Below are 21500 nucleotides of genomic sequence, written 5' to 3'. Positions count from 1 at the left end.
CAGTGATTCTGCCCTTTTACTCGCAGTCGCTCAGCTCACCTCACATTTACCATTACTTCATATTAATAGGGAAATGGTATTGCAACTGCCTACAAATGATTTTGCAATTTTTTTTTAAAACATAAATTTGTTACAACTCTATGAAATTTGGGACACTTGAAACATTGAGTGTTGGGAATAACAAATTTGTCCAAATTACATTACTGTATGGATAATAAAAAATGGTGGCACTGCCGGAGCTACTGTAGCGGTAGCACTGTCAATAGTATGGAGACACAGTACTCTTCCACAGGGTTCTACCACCAAGACCCTGCAGGGTTTAAACAGCATGTTAAAGGAGCCGACTGTGGTTTTATTTAAAATCCTGCAATTGCAGAGTCTGGGCACGAGATGGCGCAACCTATGTTTGGCAGCAGTCTCAAGGGGTTGCAGACTCCAGGGAAGCAGAGGACTGGCACAGAAAATGGGAAGACCACCCCCTGTTTGAAAAGAAGAAGCAGAGGAGACGAGTCTATGGAACAGTGACTATGGCAGTGGACCAGCGAGGGGCTCTGCGGCTGAAGAACACATGAGCAGCAGGCCATTGGTGACTTAAGGCCCAGAACCCACACACACTGCAGTTAAGGGACATAACAGGGTTCGGACTGCTAGAGACTGGCTGAATGGGTACCAGGTATCGGAACCGAGATGCAAGAGGGTGCCTTGGGCTTCCTACTTTATCAGGTTGGAGCTGGAGCTCGGGTTGCCGATGGTTTGGACTGAAGGCTGTATGGCTGCGGAATCACTGGAGGCAAAAACCTATGGACACTAAATGATTCTGGGGGACTCTCTTTAGCATCTCTTTCTATGACTGTGAGATGAGCTAGGCAACTTCTGCTTATGGAAAATCTTTACCTATGGTAGACTAAAGGAAACATTGTGTAATATTGCATTTTTTGTTTTATTAGATGGCAATAAAAGAATCTTGAAGAAGCAAATGACTCAAACTAGAGGGTTAAGCTTTTCCCTTTAAAATTTCAGATTTCAGAATTCAAGGGGTCATTTGGAACATAATGTTTCAGACTAAAATACAGCATGTCCTGCACACATGACAGGTGGAGCACAAGGAAAAGAGAGAATAGGAATAGGCCATTCAATAAGATCATGACAAATCTTATCCCTGGTCTTGGCTTCACTTTCCTGCCTGCTGATATAAATCTTGGAGCTCACTACCCAACAGCACTCTGACAGGCAACATTCAGGTTAGGTCACAACTCTGGCAATTTCATTTTTCAAGTCAAAGACCCTTTGTCAAAAGGGTCACTGTGGTTGTACTTTCATTGGTATGGGATATCGTGGTTGAAATTAGCTCATCAACAGCAGGGCGTAGTTAATAGAATTAATGGCTCGTAGGTCCAGAAACCTGGGTTCAATCCTGGTGCTGTGTAGGTGCAGAGTTGGTGAGTCAAAGGACCTGTTTCTTTACTTATCCCTTTCAAGAGCATTTAGAAATGGACAACAAATAGCCAGATCCCAAAACTAAACATAAAACTGCAGAATAACTACTGTGAAGGCACCGAACAGGCTACCAACAGTATGACTATAATGCAGTACAGCTTTGATTATCCAAAATGGTGGGGGTAAATGTTTTTTTTTCGGAGAACTGGTCAGTTTTTAAAAACAGCCCAGTAGCAACAGCAAATCACTTGTGTCAATGTTTAAACAACAACAAACATCAAGGGAAGGCTTTTTAAGCATTAAAATAATGTTTAATTCTTACCAAAAAATGCTGGCCACCACTGATCACGGAGATGAATGTTGCCAATTCCCAATACGAACCCACTGCTACTGATCCCCAGGGAGGCTTCGTGGGCCGGTGAAACACTCACTTGAGAGTCAGTGGGCTCCTGTCTCTTGTTTACTGGACAGAGTCCCCGACGCCCAAGTCCCACCTTCAAATCCCCTCCTAGGCCTACGCACACCAGGGAAGTAGGCCGAGGGGAGGATTCAGAGTCGGTATCAGGTGTGCCGAGGAGGGAGGAAGGGAAGAGGATAGGAGAGGAGGGGAGGGGACGTAATGCCACTGAGCCCGAGGTCCCACTCCTACCCGGGAGCCCGGGGTCCCATTCGGAAAGCCGCTCTCCTTTATGAGGCTGGGACAAGGGATTCTTTCGACCATTTGCAGGTGGGAGACAGTGGCATGCAGAAAAGTCAATAGGGGAAAGTTAAGAGCTTTGGTTATTGTGTGTGAATAGGATTAATTGAGTGTAAGTGTTCAATGTTGGGGAGGTGAAGGGCGGAGGAAGAGGGATATAAAGGAAGAACTCAAATTCTATGATGTGATCATTTGGAAGTATCAAACATGAAATATAAAAATGTTAATACTGCTGATAATGGTATGAATGAAACAAACAATGGATGGAGTTTGAGTTGAAAAATCATAAATAAAATATTCAAAAAAAAAGAAATGGAAAGAGAGAGGGGAGGGAGTTCAAAATTTCAGATAAATGAGGATTTTGGTGAATTCGATTTTGGATAATCAGAGTGGTACTGTAATTCTAAAATAATTTCTACCTGACTTTATGCTTACTGTGAACAGAATACTCCATGTTACATCAAACACATGCAAGCTAAAGCCAAATTAAACCTTCCTCCAATGCTCTAAACAATGTTTTTACTAATTCCTCAGACTGCTGAAAATTTCCTTGAACAGAATTCTATATTTAGTGCATTACATAAATGACCTTCAACATTTCGGCTGAACACTGAGTGTGTTTTCATAATCAAGCTGCTTAATGTCTTCTGAACTGGACTTTCCAGAAGCCAAACACTCCTCCATTTGGCTTCACAGAACTCACAAAGTACAGAGCTTTCACTGGGATCTGTGGGGGATAAAGGAAAATGACTGCCTTGTGTTCTACCAGAACTTAGTGATCAAGGAAGTAGAACTTGTTGTACCGGATGTTTCTTCTCATGTGGACAGGCTTTGTTGACCTTTTCCTCTTGCCATTTACTGAGCGAGTCTGTTTCTTTTCATTCTGTGATGAGGTAGTTGAAGTGGAACAGTTCCATCCCCTGGCATCGGGCTGTGGGGAATGCTCAGAACTGACAGGAGTCAGGTCAGAATCATCTGAAAAAAAAAAGAATGGGAAAAGAGCTGAAATCTCAAATAAACACATTTTCATTGGAAGTTCCCATTGCAAACTGAGCGTTGTACCATAGTCATCTATAAAATTCTTCTGCTTATTCTAATTCATAGAAAAGCACTATTAATAGCAAGAAACCTGCTGTGACAACTCAGCAGGTCAGGCAACATCTGTAACAGTTAACAATTTATCACAACAATTACAGCAAATCTGTTTTCAAAAACTAAAAGAAAATCAGGAGCCTGTTGCATTATTTTAACCCTGATGCACAGGGGAGAGGGAAGGTGAGGGGTGAGAGGGGTGGGAGGGTGAGAGGGAGAGGGAGGGGAGGGAGAGATAGATAGAGGGGTGGGGAAGAGAGGGAGGAGGAGGGAGAGAGGGGAGGAGGAGGGAGAGAGGGGAGGAGGAGGGAGAGAGGGGAGGAGGAGGGAGAGAGGGGAGGGGGCAGGGCGAGAGGGGAGGGAGCAGGGCGAGAGGGGTGGGGGCAGGGCGAGAGGGGAGGGGGCAGGGCGAGAGGGGAGGGGGCAGGGCGAGAGGGGAGGGGGCAGGGCGAGAGGGGAGGGGGCAGGGCGAGAGGGGAGGGGGCAGGGCGAGAGGGGAGGGGCAGGGCGAGAGGGGAGGGGGCAGGGCGAGAGGGGAGGGGGCAGGGCGAGAGGGGAGGGGGCAGGGCGAGAGGGGAGGGGGCAGGGCGAGAGGGCAGGGCGAGAGGGGAGGGGGCAGGGCGAGAGGGGAGGGGGCAGGGCGAGAGGGGAGGGGAGGAGGGGGAGGGGAGGAGGGGGAGGGGAGGAGGGGGAGGGGAGGAGGGGGAGGGGAGGGAGGGGGAGGGGAGGGAGGGGGAGGGGAGGGAGGGGGAGGGGGAGGGGAGGGAGGGGAGGAAGGAGAGAAAAGAGAGGGGGGAAGGAGAGATTATGTAAACAAGCTCTGAATTGCAGTGAAGACCCAGAATTTTGTGTCAGAGGAAGTGGTCCCATTGAACAATGCTTGTCAAATGAGAACTGAATGTTGAAAATTACTGAATCCACAAAACATCAATCTGACTCACCATGCAGTGTGTGCTCATCAAGCTTTGTCTTTCAAGTCAGTTAATCCCAGTTTAAACAAGATGCGCAAAGATTATCACTTACCATCCTACAATCTTCAGAGCAGCAGTGAGCCCACTATCTCTTAGAAACAAAGAATGGTACACTAGAGAATACAGCCATTCAGCCCTTCATATACAGGTTAGTTTGACTGGAATTATTCCATTGCATTACTCGTTTTTACAGCCATCAAGTAGCTAAATAGTTTCTCCAGTTCACGACTTTATGCTCTATAACAAGTTTCCTCATTTGGCCTATTTCTTTTACAAATGTCCTTATTACTGTGTCTACTGGTTACCAATCTTTGTCACTGAAAAGACAGTGTTAGAAATTCATCTTTAGTTATCAGTGTTTGTCCTTTTGTTCTAATCACTTTTTAATAGAACCACATTCCAGGAGAATACAGGAGGAGGATAATACTCCAGCATGGTTTACTGCTGATGAACAAAAGGCAATTCCCAACCTATTACATCTTTATATTTTCAGAATCATATTTTTGCAACCATCATCGGGTACACTTAATTCTCTCTGCATAACAAATAACAAAGCACTAATACCATTCCTGTAATTCTCTTCTGTACCAAAGGTTTGACATTCTTTCATATCAGAGCTCAACAAACCAGACAAAGCTTTACCAGTGTTCTACAAGTTTCTGTGTTCTATAAGTTTCTATAAAAATTCAGCATATCTTGCCATCTCTATAGGAGGTAAAGATATGCAGTATAACTGACATTTCAGGCCTCAGCCATTCTTCAAGGTATGAGTAAAATGCAGACAGGTACTTGAATTAAAAGGCCAGGGAGAAGGAAAGAAAGGGGAGGGGGAGGAGAACAGACCAACAGACAAAGGATGATAATTCGACATAAATAGGACAGGAGAGGAAAGGCGAGAATTGATCGGGAGAGAGTGCAGCTCTGAATGTAGAACTAAAGGAGAAATAGGGATAGAGGGTAGGAGCAGGGGGAAATTAACAGAAACCAAATAAGTTAATGTCATCTGGTTGGAGGGTGCCCACGTGGAATATGAGGTGCTATTCCTCCAATTTGCGAGTGGTCTCAATCTACCAGTGTGTGAGAACAAGGACAGGGATATCAGTAAGGGAATGGGACGTGGAATCAAAGTGGTTTGTCAATGGGAATCTCCACTATTGCAGCAGACTGAACTGAGGTGCTCAACGAAGCTATCTCCCAATCTGTGTTCAGTCTCTCCGACATAGAGGAGACCACACGGGAGCACTGAATGTAGCAGATGACCCTTGCAGATTCAAAAGTGAAGTTACTTCAGTGTAAAGGACTGTTTGGGGCCCCAAACAGTGGTGAGGGAGTTCTCCAGCATTTCTGTGTTTTTACTACAATCACAGCATCTGCAAACTTTTATGTTTCACTTTATAAGTTTGCTTTGGTAAAAGCCAAGGATCCTAAACATTTTGGAACAGCATTTTCCACGTGCTCTATCACATTTGTTAATATACACATGCACTCCCAGTCACTCCATCCTGCAAACATTTTAAAATTGCAACTTCAGGCTACACTGCCACATTTTTCATGCTGACATGAATCACGATATTACATTTCATCTGCCACACATCCAGCTGTAGCCTTTTACTACTCTCATTGCATTTCTCATTTCTAACCATTAAAACTGATACTTGTGTTAAGATACACCAATGTGTGCTTTCTTATAGCCTCAAATAGTTTTCTTATAGCCTCAAATGGTTTTCTGTCTCCCTTCCAGTTTTGCATTCGAGCTGCCCTTTAATTGGTTTTAATCTGGACCATCAAGCAATTCACAAGTTTGTCACAATCAACTGTGCAATTAAAATTAATTGCAAGTTAATTACAATTGTAATTGTACTTTTAAAACAGAATACCCTCAATTTGACGAGACCATGGTAAAAGATTTTGACTTTAATATTAAATGGTCCAGGGAAAATAGGCCACATAAAAAGATATTGCCTGCATTTTTCTTAAGATCGTCACATGGTGAAAATTATGCATTGTGCTTCCGAATGATCTGGAGACATTGTTCAATAACTGGCAGTTAAGGACACTTGCGATGACTTTCTATAGCTGGCAGAGGAATAATCTCAGCAAATGGATTTGTCTACTTTCTTGAAGACAGTCACTTATATTTCATCTGCCACACATTCAGTTATTTTACCAGTTGTTGTCGACCTGTTGCCTTTTACTACTCTTATTGAATTTCCAACTATTAAAACAACAAAATAAATAATATTTGTGTTAAGATACACGCTTATCTATTACAATGATAGGTCGTATTAATTTGATTAAAATGAACATTTTGCCTAAACTTCTCTATCTTTTTCAAGCTTTACCTATTTTTATTCCTAAATCATTTTTTAGTTCTTTAGATTCAGTTTTCTTCCCACATATGGCAGGGAAAACAACCTCATATAAATAAAATTAATCTTCAAAAAATTTAAAGAAATGGGGGATTATCATTTCCAGATAATAGACTTTATTATTGGGCAACTAATAAGCATAATCTACTTTTATTATTACATTTTGAAAAGTCGTTGAATCATCCATATTGGGCAGAAATGGAATTGCCTTTTTTCGAAAATTTTTTTTTTTTAGCAATCTTGGGTTCCTTTTTAACCATTTTCCTTTTCTAAATTGACATCTCGTGGTGGCTCGCTGCCATGGCAATTGGGCCGGCAGTTGCAACCAAAGGCCAGCAGCTCACACAGCAGCGTTGGCCCCAACAAGTGAACCGGCGGGTGAATAGCAAGGGCAGCTTATAAAGGCCAGCGACCCAAAAATGGCGCTGGCCTTGCTGCACAGCCAACAGACAGGGACAGCACGCGGGGAAGAAGGGAATTATTATGCAGGAAAGTACCCACGCACGGGCAACCTGCTTTTGTTATGCATGTTGTGACACCACCCAAAGGGGGGCCACGGCAGGAACAGTGCAAGTATAAAAGTCAGGCCTGACCCCTAATACAACTCAGAGCTTAACCTAACTACACTATGTGTGAGTGTGTCTTCTTTCGAGTAGCACGCAGCTACAATCAAACCCATTAATGAGATATAGATTAAGAATATGGGCCCAACTTAGAAAATTTTTTGGTCTTAATAGTTTTTCTCTGGCGAGTCCTATTGTAGATAATCCATTTTTTGAACCGTCAGTGATGGATGTAGGTTTTAAGGAATAGTTTAGGTCAGGCATTCAATAAATATAAGAATTTTTAAATTCAAGATAATTTTGCTTCCTTTGAACAATTATCTGCCAAATTTAATTTTTCCAATAGGCATTTTTTTAAGTTCAATCTAAGCTTTCTGATTTTCCTCAAATTTTGGACACTAATAATCTTGATTCATTTTTTAACACAATTTTTTTTCAAGATGGATTAATATCTTTTGTTTACAATGAGTTATTGGATTTAAGATCAGCCTCAATGGTTGGGATTAAGAATGAGTGGGAACAAAATTTCAATATAACCTTTTCAGATATGGTCTGGTACTCTACTCTTAGCTTGATTAATGATTCTTCATTTCGTGCAAGGCGTTGCCTTTTGCAATTTAAAGTTGTACATAGAATAAACATGTCTAAACTTAAACTATCCCATTTTTATGCAGATATCGATCCACTGTGTGTGAAATGCAAAATTTTTGAAGCTTCACTGATCCACATGTTTTGGAAATGCCCAAATTTAGAGAGTTTTTGGAAAGACATTTTCCAAACTTTATCATGATTTTTAAAATCAAAGTAAAACCTTATCCTTTAATTGCTTTGATTGGATTTTTACGTGAGACAGATAAATCTCTGTCTATAACTCAGGGAAAAGTTTTAGCTTTTACTACACTGATGGCCAGATGAATAATTTTACTGAAATGGAAGGATGATTGTTCACCTGCCCATGCACAATGGTTACATGATGTAATGCCTTACTTAAGCTTGAAGAAAATTAGATACAATATAAAAGATAGAAAATTCAATTTGTAAAGATGTGAAGCCCATTCTTGAAATACTATTATGAATGGAAGAATTAAGAACCAGAAGAGTCCGGGAGTTCGCCATCTGATGCCTGGAGGTCGTTATCTGATTCCAAACTTCCTTTTGTATAACTAATAGTAACCTTGATTAGAGGGAAGGGGGTAGATTAGTTTTAGTTTTATGTTTTCTATTTTTTCCTCTTTTTATCTTTTTTTTACCTAAATAATTTGGTTAATGGGTTTAATTATGTATTGTTAATGAATATGTTAATTGCTTTGTTTTTCATACGAATAGGCAACTGGCTAACGCTGTTATTTTATTTTCTGATTTTCATGTATACTAGTTAGACATCTCTTAATTTTGTATGAAAGTTTATATATTAAACACAATAAAAATATTTTAAAAAGTAAAGAATTAATTTGGCAGGGCAATTGGACAGCATAGGTGTACAGCAGCGGGTGAGGAACAACCAAATATAGAAATAATATTGTCAGAGCATCAATTGACTTGAAAGGCACATGGTTGGAATGCAAGTCTAGGCTGCATCTAATTCAGAAAAAGAAATCAGATTTTAAAAAAAGACAGATGAATCAAAGGCATTAATTAGAATGTGGCAATATAGCACTGTTCACATTACAGAGTCTTGGTGAAAAGATCTGCAGGACTGGGAACTCAACATTCCAGGGTATAGAATCTTCAGGCATTCCAATATTAATTAAGGAGTTAATTACTGCAGTAAGGAGCAAGGATATTCTAGTAGGTCGACCATAGGTTTGGAGCTTAGAAATAAAAAGAAGCCAATCATTCTGCTGTGAGTATACTACAGAGCTCCAAACAACCAGAAATATGTTGGCAAATCAGAAAGGTATCGAAATAATAAGTTAAGAGAGGCTGTGTGCATATGCGTATGTGTGTGTGCGTATGTGCAAATGAACTTAAAATTATATTCCTTAATCTTTAACCTTGTCCTTTTCCCATATTGACTCACAAACTGGTTTTAATGAATTAGCGAAAGAGAGTGATTCTCATTGTTACGATTAGCCCTCTATTTATGTGGTATTTGAGCTACACTGAAGAGAAGGTAAATTACAAGAGGTTTCAAACAAAAAAAGGCACATCATAAGGCCATTTCATGTCAGGCCTCCTGGGCAGCTACAAGAGCAGATCGAAAGCTTAAAACTTACCTTTCAGACAGCAGCCCTAAAAGGTTGCTTCAGCATAGCATTCATAACACCCTCTGGATCCGACGGAGGTGGGGCGACTGGTGCCATAGTGCCAGCCATCAGAAATACACAGAAGTTCCAGCTGTGTGGAGGATGATGGGTAGGAAAGACAGCCATTGCTCTGCCGCGATTTGAGCCACAGTGAGTGGCCCGGTGAGGCTGTCACTGCCCGCACTGTCTGCCCCCTGACAGCTCCCGCTGCCCCAAAGGCTCCCACCTGTCCCCACTGCCCCAAAGGCTCCTGCCGGCCCCTACTGCCACAAAGGCTCCCGCCCGCCGCCACTGCCTTGAGGAGGTAATGGAGGGAGAGGGGTGAGGGCATCATCAGCCCACCCCTAACCAGATGCTTGCAGCAGCTGTACATTCAGGTCAGGAGGTGGAGCACAGCACTCCACCGATTATCCTTCCCCGAGAAGGGTTGGAATAGACGCCTCAGAGATGGCCATGGCGCATTCGGAGAGGTAAGTCTTTAGACTTTACATCTGCCTTTACAGACAGATGTTTTCCTTGCTTGAGAGGGCCTATAGAGAAAAGCATTTCATGGTGCAGTTTGTGGAGAAGCAGCTAAGGCCTATCATTGAAAGATTAATAGGTGGTGTGTTGTGTTCTGATGGTACTTCCTTCACAAAAGGCGGCATTTTTTCTTGCTGGAAAAATGAGAAGATTGTATTAAATAAAGGAACAGCACCTTCATACCAAGTTAGGACAAGAGTCCCATGATATGAGGGCACATAATTTGGTTCACAGTTCAGAGTAGTCCTGAAAGAATGCTGCACTGCAGGAGATGTTACCTGTAGGTAAGATGATAAACCAATATGCCCTGAAGAAATTCAGATGTCACTACTTTTAAGTGCTATGATATGCTTTACAGCATTCCATCCAATATTTATTTCTCTGTCAAAAATATTGTGTGGAATCTTGCTATGCACAAGTTGACAGAATGTTCCCTAAATTGAACAGTAATGACACATACTGGCTGGTAATAGCTTTGGGAGATTCATTAGTTATTTTAAATAAAATTATTTTACTTAAATAGCATCATTTAACATAACAAAAAAAATCCCAACATTGAATTTCTAATATATCTAAGAAGCTATTTTCAAATGGTGTGTACATACCTTTACCTTCAAATCTAGCATATTCAATGAGGAAAAAATAAAAGGATGGGGAGCAGAGATAGAAAACTACATAAAACTTATATTTAACAGGAATTGGACCAATGGCCAGAAATCATTGCAAATGGTTAATGCCATTGCAATGCACAATAAAACTCCAAACGTTTTTTCCAAAAGTTCGGAAAAATTATCATTCTGGAGTACAGTGGCAAATATACTGAAAATATGTTTGTTTTGTAAAATGTTTCCAGAAGCTGCTTTAACTATGGCTCAGCAAAACTGAAGCAAATAATACACAAGGTCAAAGCAGAAGTTCACATTACAAACTAGTCCTTGTTCAAGCTATTCTTAAATGCTGTTAGATGTACAGAGCATTACAAAAGGCAGAAGGAGGACATCATCAGGTAAATGTGGCCTACCTGTTCAACAATGATGAACATTGTCTAGCATTAACATGCACTCTTTAGTATAAGCCGTCAAAATCATGCCTTGTCGAGGTGCTGGCTGCTTTAGTTTCCCTCCAGTGCAGTTTATTGAATTCATCATTAGCCAGAACCAGTGGATAAATTATAATGAAGGTACTAGCTGAAATCTAGTAACATATCAACAGAGAGTAAACTCAGCCACTCAATCCCACCAGCTGCAATTAATTCAAGCAAATAGCATCAGTAAGATCTGAACAAAATAAATTCACACTCAGCAGGCAAGCCTCTACCAAAGGGAATTCATGCATACGACATTTTCTGGCAGAATTATTTTTCTCTTTGCCAATTCCAAACGGAATCACGTATATTAATATCCCACTTCCAAGCCTAACCAGACCAAGCTTCAGATTGGCTTCAAGCAAACAAATGATCAATCAAAATCATCCAAAAAAAAGAAAATTAGAAGAACTTCTCCCCAGTATCCTTTTAATTATTTATCACTTGAACCACCTCATTATCCTAATATCACATTGGCGTTTAGAGGTTTACTGTGCAATTTTTTTAACAGCATAGTAACAGGTCCTACCATCCCACAAGTCTGCACTGCCCAAATACATCCCTGTGACCAATTAACCTAATAACCCTGTATGTCATTGGACTGTAGGAGAAAACCAGAGCACACAGAGGAAACCCATGTGGATCCAGGGAGAACATAAAAATTTCTTACATATAGCGGAGGATTTAAACCCAAGTCACTGGCGCTGTAACCGTGTCACCCTAATGTGTTTCCCAGATCTCTTGCAATGACAACTTGAATTCATTTCAAAAATAGCTTTATTGCAAAGTTCTTGAATCATCCTTCAGCAGCCGAGAATATTCTCCCAGAATCACAGAATCACAGAATCAGGTCACCAATCAGACATCTTGATTGCTTGAAAAATCACGTACCAGAGTTATGGCTGTAAAAATCATAATAGCTTGAAACAATTAGATAAGCTAACCTTGCTCTTGTGCCTCAGAGAACATATTCTATGTTACAAATTCAAATACTAAAGATGACAATGACAGAAAATCCTATCCTCTTAAAAGTTGACAGGGCCAAACATCACCAGCCCTCCCTTGTCCAGGGAGAGATGAGCCATTTTTCTGCAGTATAATGCATGTTATGGTCCTGAGGCAGTTTTTCTTGGTCCCAACAAAGCTTGAAAAACTCATGCAGTTTGACATGCAGAGTTTTGCCGCCAGCCTTCCAGACCTCTGGGGGGGGATTCCATCCATACCTGCTGCTTTGCCACTTTTCAGTTGTTTGATTGCCTTATATGTCTCATCCTGGGTGAGGACCTCATCCAGCTCTAGCCTTAGGGGCTGTTGAGGGAGCTGGAGCAGGGCGGAATCTTGGACTGAGCGGTTGGCACTGAAAAGAGATTGGAAGTGTTCTGACCATCGGTTGAGGATGGAGATCTTGTCGCTGAGGAGGACTTTGCCGTCTGAGCTGCGCAGCGGGCTTTGGACTTGGGGTGAGGGGCCGTACACAGCCTTTAGAGCCTCGTAGAAACACCTGAAGTCGCCAATGTCCGCGCTGAGCTGGGTTCGCTTGGCGAGGCTAGTCCACCACTCATTTTGGATCTCCCAGAGTTTGCGCTGAAGATGGCTGCATGCGCGACGAAAAGCTTGTTTCTTCTCTGGACAGGACGGCTTTGTAAGGTGAGCCTGGTGGGCAGCTCGGTTCTTTGCCATCAGCTTCTGGATTTCCTGGCTGTTTTCGTCGAACCAGTCCTTGTTTTTCCTGGAGGAGAAGCCCAGTACCTCTTCAGTGGATTGCAGTATGGTAGTCTTCAGCTGATCCCAGCTTTGTTGGGACCAAGGAAAACTGCCTCAGGACCTTCGTGATGCCACCATCATCACCCTGTACAAAAACAAAGGCGAGAAATCTGACTGCTCAAACTACAGGGGAATAATGCTGCGCTCCATTGCAGGCAAAATCTTCGCTAGGTTTCTCCTAAATAGAATAATACCTAGTGTCGCCGAGAATATTCTCCCAGAATCACAGTGCGGCTTTCGCGCAAACAGAGGAACCACTGACATGGTCTTTGCCCTCAGACAGCTCCATGAAAAGTGCAGAGAACAAAACAAAGGACTCTACATCACCTTTGTTGACCTCACCAAAGCCTTCGACACTGTGAGCATGAAAGGGCTTTGGCAAATACTAGAGCGCATCAGATGCCCCCCAAAGTTCCTCAACATGGTTATCCAACTGCACGAAAACCAACAAGGTCGGGTCAGATACAGCAATGAGCTCTCTGAACCCTTCTCCATTAACAATGGCGTGAAGCAAGGCTTTGTTCTCGCACCAACCCTCTTTTCAATCTTCTTCAGCATGATGCTGAACCAAGCCATGAAAGACCTCAACAATGAAGACGCTGTTTACATCCGGTACCGCACGGATGGCAGTCTCTTCAATCTGCGGCGCCTGCAAGCTCACACCAAGACACAAGAGAAACTTGTCCGTGAACTACTCTTTGCAGACGATGCCGCTTTAGTTGCCCATTCAGAGCCAGCTCTTCAGTGCTTGACGTCCTGTTTTGCGGAAACTGCCAAAATGTTTGGCCTGGAAGTCAGCCTGAAGAAAACGGATGTCCTCCATCAGCCAGCTCCCCACCATGACTACCAGCCCCCCCACATCTCCGTCGGGCACACAAAACTCAAAACGGTCAACCAGTTTACCTATCTCGGCTGGACCATTTCATCAGATGCAAGGATCGACAACGAGATAGACAACAGACTCGCCAAGGCAAATAGCGCCTTTGGAAGACTACACAAAAGAGTCTTGAAAAACAACCAACTGAAAAACCTCACAAAGATAAGCGTATACAGAGCTGTTGTCATACCCACACTCCTGTTCGGCTTTGAACCATGGGTCCTCTACCGGCATCACCTACGGCTCCTAGAACGCTTCCACCAGCGTTGTCTCCGTTCCATCCTCAACATTCATTGGAGCGCTTTCATCCCTAACGTCGAAGTACTCGAGATGGCAGAGGTCGACAGCAACGAGTCCACGCTGCTGAAGATCCAGCTGCGCTGGATGGGTCACGTCTCCAGAATGGAGGACCATCGCCTTCCCAAGATCGTGTTATATGGCGAGCTCTCCACTGGCCACCGTGACAGAGGTGCACCAAAGAAAAGGTACAAGGACTGCCTAAAGAAATCTCTTGGTGCCTGCCACATTGACCACCGCCAGTGGGCTGATATCGTCTCAAACCGTGCATCTTGGCGCTTCACAGTTTGGCGGGCGGCAACCTCCTTTGAAGAAGACCGCAGAGCCCACCTCACTGACAAAAGGCAAAGGAGGAAAAACCCAACACCCAACCCCAACCAACCAATTTTCCCCTGCAACCGCTGCAACTGTGTCTGCCTGTCCCGCATCGGACTTATCAGCCACAAACGAGCCTGCAGCTGACGTGGACATTTACCCCCTCCATAAATCTTCGTCCGCGAAGCCAAGCCAAAGAATGCATGTTATAATGATTGTTTAAGATTCAAAATTCATTTATTGTCTTGTAATAGTACAGAACATGTAATATCACACAAAATTGCTTCCTGACTGCCATAAGGCAGACAAAGAGTCACCATTAGTGTCGCCTGACATCCCTTTCAGTACGAGAGAAAGAGAAGCACTGAATTTCTGTAGATTTGCCTCCAGTGCTTCTGCAACCTCTGTAGCCACACGGACACTCCTGTTCGATTCACTTGCAACCCAAGCTCCAGATCCAAACCTGTGACATGATCAGGAAGCCTTCTGTACCAGAGGCCCTCTGGGAGCCCTTCTTGCCCTCACTACCCTCTTGAATTCTGGTTCCAATACCTGGCTCCCATGAGCAAGTCACCTACAGCCAGTGCGAGTTCTTCAACCACAGGGGGTGTTCTTCCCATTTCTGATGTCTGTGCCAGTCCACTACACCACTTATGACCACTGCCAAGAACAGGCACTGCCATCTTGGGCACACCTCCATGGTTTCAGGATTATGGTATAAAATCACTATTGCCTTCTTTAACAGGCTGTTTAATGCCTGTACAGAGCCGTCTGCAATATCACCAGGTGGTTGAACCCTTCAGAGCAGTGCTGTGTCTTCAATCTCCCTGGGTTCACACCCCGTTGTTAGTTGCCTCCTTTAACAGGCTGTTTAAAGCCTGTACAGAGCCGTCTGCATTATCACAAGGTGGTTGAACCCTTCAGAGCAGTGCTGTGTCTTCAATCTCCCTGGGTTCACACCCCGTTGTTACAGCATCTCTGGCAGCAGCATTGATTTTTTAAAATGGAATAATAGTTTAGTGCAATTCTTTGCCATTTCTGACATAACTCAGTTGTGCAACAATCCAAACTTCACCTGATGTCAACATTGGGGTATTGAATTCCTTGTACAGTGCCTGATTAACCTTGTTGCATCAAGTAGCACATTGTAGCTTAGTACTATACACAATACAGCAGTCCTCACATTACCAAACAAGTTACAAGTCTGAGTGCTAGACTTCACACATTGGTAAAGGCAACACCATGAAGGGTGATGATCGAGACCAATCAATGCAAGCTGCTTTGGAAATTGGGACTTGGTTATTCACCAGGTTCTTTTTTTTTAAAGTGTTTTTAAAAAAGAAAACAAACACATAAATAGGATTTGCCTTTTAATTCACTCTTTCTTGACAACTCCTTTATTTAATCTGAAGTTTTCCAAATCAATTTACATTTTGACTTTGGCCAGCACTTATGGGAGGAGTATGAGAAAAAAGTTATAAGCTAAAATCATTTAAGTAAGAAGTATTTAACATAGGTTAAAAATTATTCATACTGTCCCTAAAATTAAGAAAAGCTCCAAATTAGATTCAGTTGCTCTGTGCTAAAGTAAATTGACATCAGAGAGTGCTACAAGGCCCTTAACTTCTTCGTTGAACAGAATATCAACCAGTCGCACTCCACCATCACCCCCCCACCCCCAACCCTCCCCAGTTTTTTTGGTCCTATTCCAGATCATCTCCCTCACTTTTTGTTTTATATACTAATGTCAACTGGAATCACTTCCTATTCTTTTGTAGAACTAGAAAGTTCCATCATCTTCCACCAGTTTCTATCCTGCACTCACTTCACATGGTCTGTCTACCTATTGCCAATATTTATGACAGCTTTGAAATCAGTATCCATTATCCCTACAGGGTTAACTTCCTCCTTCCCTGGTTCCTGAAAGCCATTCCATTCTCACACTTTTTCTGTGTCGCTCATCCAAATTTTTTTTATACCTTCATTTTTCTCCAGTGTTGACAAAACTCTCAACACTGGTGTTTGTTTCACATACTTTGCTCTCACCCCAGCCAAAATAGGAAAAGGATTCCCCGAACTCCACCTCACCACCCCCATTATTTCACACTTCTCCCATGATGCCAGCACTGGATACATCTTATTCCACCCCCTTCAGAATTTTGATAGAGGACCATTTCCTCTTGTCTACTTCACTAGCACCAAGTGCTTCTTTCAATTTTTTTTTAAATTTAGACATACCACACAGTAACAGGCCATTTCAGCCCACAAGTCTGTGCTGCCCAATTTACACCCAATTAACCTACACCCTCAGAATGTTTCAAACAGTGGGAGGAAACCAGAGTCCCCGGGAAAAACTAAGCAGACACAGGGAGAACATACAAATTCTTTACAGACAGCACGGGATTTGAACCCCAGTCCCGATCACTGGCGTTGCACAAACCGCTACACCGACTGTGTCACCCTCTTTTCACAATGCTGTCCTATGCAACAGCAGAAGGTGCAACAACTGCCCTTGTACCTTCCCCTCTTTCCACCATCCAGGATTCCATTTTTCAGCTGACATTATATGTGCATCTTAAAATTTTGTATACTATTCCCAGTTCACACTTCAAACCCAGTTCCAACTGTCCCTCCAAATCTCATCTGGAGGAGCATTGTACTGATGAAACAATTTTATTTGCAGGGTTATTCCAATTGCACAGGCTTGATGACTGTTCTGCATACAATGGTGCAAACACACCATACATATCCAGTATTGTGACTAATGTTACAAAAATGCAGGAGACTCAACCAACAAAAGTAAACACAAAGCAAAAAACACTTGCACATTCTTCTTTTCACCTTACCTGTACATTAAAGGTTGAAGTATCCTTATAAATATCAAATGATCAATATCTGAGACACCAAAGGAGAGTGACACAGAAGAAATGAATCAAGTTTCCAACGGAAAATTACACAAACACTGTGAGCCTTTAATCTGCTAAATAATGCAAAAATTTTCAATTAACTAATTGCCAAAACTTTAACAGTCTGCCTGCCACCCAAGCCCTATTCTGCTGATTTCAACATCTTTATCAACTTTTCAGGCCCAAATACAAAGGCCTTGAAAAGAACTTTCCATTACAATGCATGTTCGAAAACCTTTCTATTCCCAGGATGCAGAAATCAAAGCGACTGATGCTTAAATATGTATAATTTATCCAAGATCATCAGTTAGAGTTTACAACTTTACAGTTGCAAGTGTCCTTTATTACAGTTAAAAATTTCAGCTAATGGAAACACACAATGAAAAGAGTTTGCAAGACTCGGTAAATTTAATTGTTATTCATTTGAGGACAATGCTAATTGTCCTCCTTGTTGCTAAACCTAATCACTGGACATTTTCACACAGAAACTTCAGAATTATTTCCAAAAAAATGAGCATACTTACCTCTGTTATGCCCCGATGTAGTAATTTACACAGGAGCACTTTTAGGACACTTTTGCACAGCCTTCCTGTTATGGAGTTTGTCAGTGGGAGAACGTCGTATTCATTAGGCCTGTTTCTCACGAAGTGGCTGTGGTCAAATTACACTGCAGCTGCTCCGTCAAAATGTGTAAGGGTATGAGTAGAAAAATTACAGGATGGAATTTGCATTAAAAATTCTGACCTGATATTTTTTACACTGCCATCAGAGCAGAAATTTTCCTGAAATTTGCTAGAGTTTTGTGCAAAACTTAGATTATTAATTTAAAATTTCAACCTAATCAATGCATTGAATGAATTTAGAAACTTTTCATGTTAATTGTAGCTTTGCTTCCAAGAATCTTAATAAAAATATGTGAAATACTGCATTTTTACGTAAATGAAATGATGCCACCCTTTGGATGAGTTGGACAATAAATATACCACAGTAAAGGTTTTAAATTCTTAGTTAACTTTGTGCCTGTATCTTAAAGAGAACTATTGTTTGTAGTGTTACCATAGTGACTATGATGTAAAATGTCATAATATCCACCCAGGCTAACCACTTGCTCTCTATGAATTTTTGTATCTCTATACATCTTTGTGTTTTATAGCAGTCTTTAGCTATTGCTTTTGTGATGACAACTTTTAAGTAATTAGTCTAAAGGACTATCTTTATACAGTAAATGCTTTGTTATTCACCATTATGAAAGTCTTGTTGTGAAGCTATGCAAAATGTTTATCTGTTCTATCAACGAATTAAAACTACTTAAAGGAACAGCCACAGAATTTGATTCATTGGATTAAAGAGATCTAAATTGGGATACTGCAGCTCACGTTTTGGAAGGTGATACTTTAAAATTAGGATATATTGGAATGAGGAAAGTGTCATCTACACACAGGGCTATTTCAAAAAAGTGCAGAATGGCTTTCTCTTTTGTATTAGCTAAGGTTATCCATTAGCTTAACCAGTAAAGATAACAGGAAGTGAGGGTTCAACATAGATGTCTCTTAATAAGCAAAATTCACTTGGATAAGATATTCGAGCATAGTTTATAATTCAAAGTACTCTGGCCACCATGTATTGCTTAATCAACAACACAAAAATAGATTAATGGATATTCAAATTATTACAAATGGGTGCTTACTGTCTTGATATTTGCTGTGCTATGGACATCAAAGTTGATCACATGTGGAAAAAAGATAGATGATTGAGAAAATATGATACCAGATTGTGGGGAAGGAGGTATCAGTCCAAGAGTTGCAGGACATGTGAAGCAATCTGGAGCATGTGCAGAGTTGGACAGTTTGCTGAAGCAGAAAAAAAGGCAAAATATGTCCTTGTCTTATAAAGTTAATGTTCATTTTTTTTTTAAAACCATTTTTATTCTACATCTGTAATTAACCTGCTTATAGCATTACTCCTCTGGCAGTTGTTAAGATCAAGTTGTTAACTGGTTTGTGATGATAATCACCATTGCAACTTTGGATCCTGCAGTAAACCACTGTTATTCCAACTTGTATTATAGCAAATAAACAAAGTTGGAAAAAGTTATTAAAGACATCGCCTGAGTATTTCATTCTTCCAGAGAACAGGCTCACGAGAAGATTTCACACAGTCTAAGCTCCCAATTGCTCAATGATCTGCTGTCGTTCCTGCTGCAAAGAATGTAAATTGAATAACTTCAATGTGCTTGAAGTGCACATCAACCATGCAAATCTTGAGGTATTACACATCATAATTTTTCCTTGCACTGTTTCCCCTGTAATACTGAACTCACAAGAAGGGTAAGAAGGGCTTTGATAGTGTGAGGGACTATAGCATCAAATTAAAAATGGTGGTCATGATAAAAGCAAAAACTATACATTATGCCAATGAGTAATTTATACATGAGTTTACTCTCACTAAACAGCAATGTTATCGTTTGTATCTGAATATCTGAAACTGTATCCCAAGCTATGGACAGAAGAAATACAAGGAAGATAAACCAATTGAATTAAAAAATTCACAAGAAACTAAGTGTGGGAATTAGAGTGAAAGGCTATGTGATCACTTCTATGCTGTCAAGAAATCTGAAAATATATGTAAAATTTGCAAGTAATTACTAAAGGAAACAAAATGACCTCTATTCATGTATTATTTATATTGTAAGATATGAATTGTTAGTGTGGATACATTTTGTACCCAACAATGCCTTGACTTAACATTTCACCTCAAAAAAAGAACATGATTAATAATCTAGCATCAGCTTAGTGCCAAACTCTTGGTAGGCTGAGAACAGTCGAACTGACAGTCAAAATTATTTGAAGACCACACAAAAGCACTGTGCCATCAAATGAGATTTCATGCTCATCTACAAACACAAAAGGTCACTGACTACTCACCGTTTTCTTCAAGGTCATCCTCGTCGTCGCCATCATTGTCCTCCATCTCCTCCTCTTCCTCTTCCACATCCTCCGACTCCACATCTGGATCACTCCCTGAGATAGACTCGTCCTCCATGGCCCAGAGCAGCAGACACTGTGCATTACAAGTTCATTATCCCCCCTCTGTGGACCTGTGATTACAGAAAACACAAAGCAAGAGATTAATCAAATCATATTTAGTAACTACCACAACAAATGTCATATGAATATTAATGAGCTATGAGAGTTTATCATCATATATAGTACATATAGCATCGAGTCCACGCTGCTGAAGATCCAGCTGCGCTGGATGGGTCACGTCTCCAGAATGGAGGACCATCGCCTTCCCAAGATCGTATTATATGGCGAGCTCTCCACTGGCCACCGTGACAGAGGTGCACCAAAGAAAAGGTACAAGGACTGCCTAAAGAAATCTCTTGGTGCCTGCCACATTGACCACCGCCAGTGGGCTGATAACGCCTCAAACCGTACATCTTGGCGCCTCACAGTTTGGCGGGCAGCAGCCTCCTTTGAAGAAGACCGCAGAGCCCACCTCACTGACAAAAGGCAAAGGAGGAAAAACCCAACACCCAACCCCAACCAACCAATTTTCCCTTGCAACCGCTGCAATCGTGTCTGCCTGTCCCGCATCGGACTGGTCAGCCACAAACGAGCCTGCAGCTGACGTGGACTTTTTACCCCCTCCATAAATCTTCGTCCGCGAAGCCAAGCCAAAGAAGAAGAAGAAATAGTACATAAGTACAATGTAGAGATGCACTGAAATGCTTACTTGCTGTAGCCACACAACTAAATAAGTAGCCACTACTAAATAAATTTCCATAATATGCAAAGGAGAAAAAGGTCATAAATATCAAAGTTAGTGAGCCTGCATAGTTACAGTTAGTGCAAAAAAAGTGTTGTTTCAATAGTGCAAACAGATCTTTTGATGACCCCAGAGGAGTTTATATTTGGGGTAGCACGGGAAAGTTCAAGAACCTTGATGGCTGTTGAATAAAAGATGTTCTTGAACTGAGGTGCTGAACTTCAGCCTTCTGTACCTTCTGGAAGTCTGGAAATCAGAAGCCAGCAAAGGTTGACAAAAAAAATTGGGAAAATGGATTCTGAGTGCAAGCCTTTAAGAAACATAAAAATTTCTGCAAACACATGAAAACAAAGCAATTAAAAAAAGGTAAACATTCATCCCTTAAAGGATATGACAAGAAAATTAATAATAGGCATAGAGTGAACATAGAGAAGATGTTTCCAGTAGTGGGAGAGTCTAGCTTTAGAGGGCACAGCCTCAGAACAAAAGGATGTCCCTTTAGAACAGAGACAAGGAAAGGTTTCTTCAGAGAGTGGTGGGAGTGTGGAACAAGCTGCCATCTGACATGGTAAGTGCAGGCTCACTCTTAAAA

At 41.6% G+C, this 21500-nt stretch overlaps 1 protein-coding gene across 10 annotated transcripts in view; it reads right to left on the bottom strand.

Moving 5' to 3' along the window:
- rad54l2 (RAD54 like 2) overlaps positions 1 to 21500 on the bottom strand; it is a 219274-nt gene that overhangs the window by 153490 nt on the left and 44284 nt on the right. For 9 of the 10 annotated variants that reach the window (XM_069936780.1, XM_069936782.1, XM_069936784.1 and 6 more), the window contains exons 2-3: positions 20065 to 20237; positions 2938 to 3109 (exon numbers count right to left, since the gene is read on the bottom strand). In XM_069936780.1, the coding sequence (XP_069792881.1) occupies positions 2938 to 3109; positions 20065 to 20182 (290 nt within the window). In that variant the 5' untranslated portion in view covers positions 20183 to 20237. Of the gene's footprint in view, positions 1 to 2937; positions 3110 to 10918; positions 11061 to 20064; positions 20238 to 21500 lie in introns of those variants that run through there. The other variant, XM_069936779.1, reaches the window with a different exon arrangement.

Source organism: Narcine bancroftii, chromosome 5 (genome assembly GCF_036971445.1).
Source record: "Narcine bancroftii isolate sNarBan1 chromosome 5, sNarBan1.hap1, whole genome shotgun sequence".
NCBI lineage: Eukaryota > Metazoa > Chordata > Chondrichthyes > Torpediniformes > Narcinidae > Narcine > Narcine bancroftii.
This window is presented reverse-complemented; position numbering and strand designations above follow the sequence as displayed.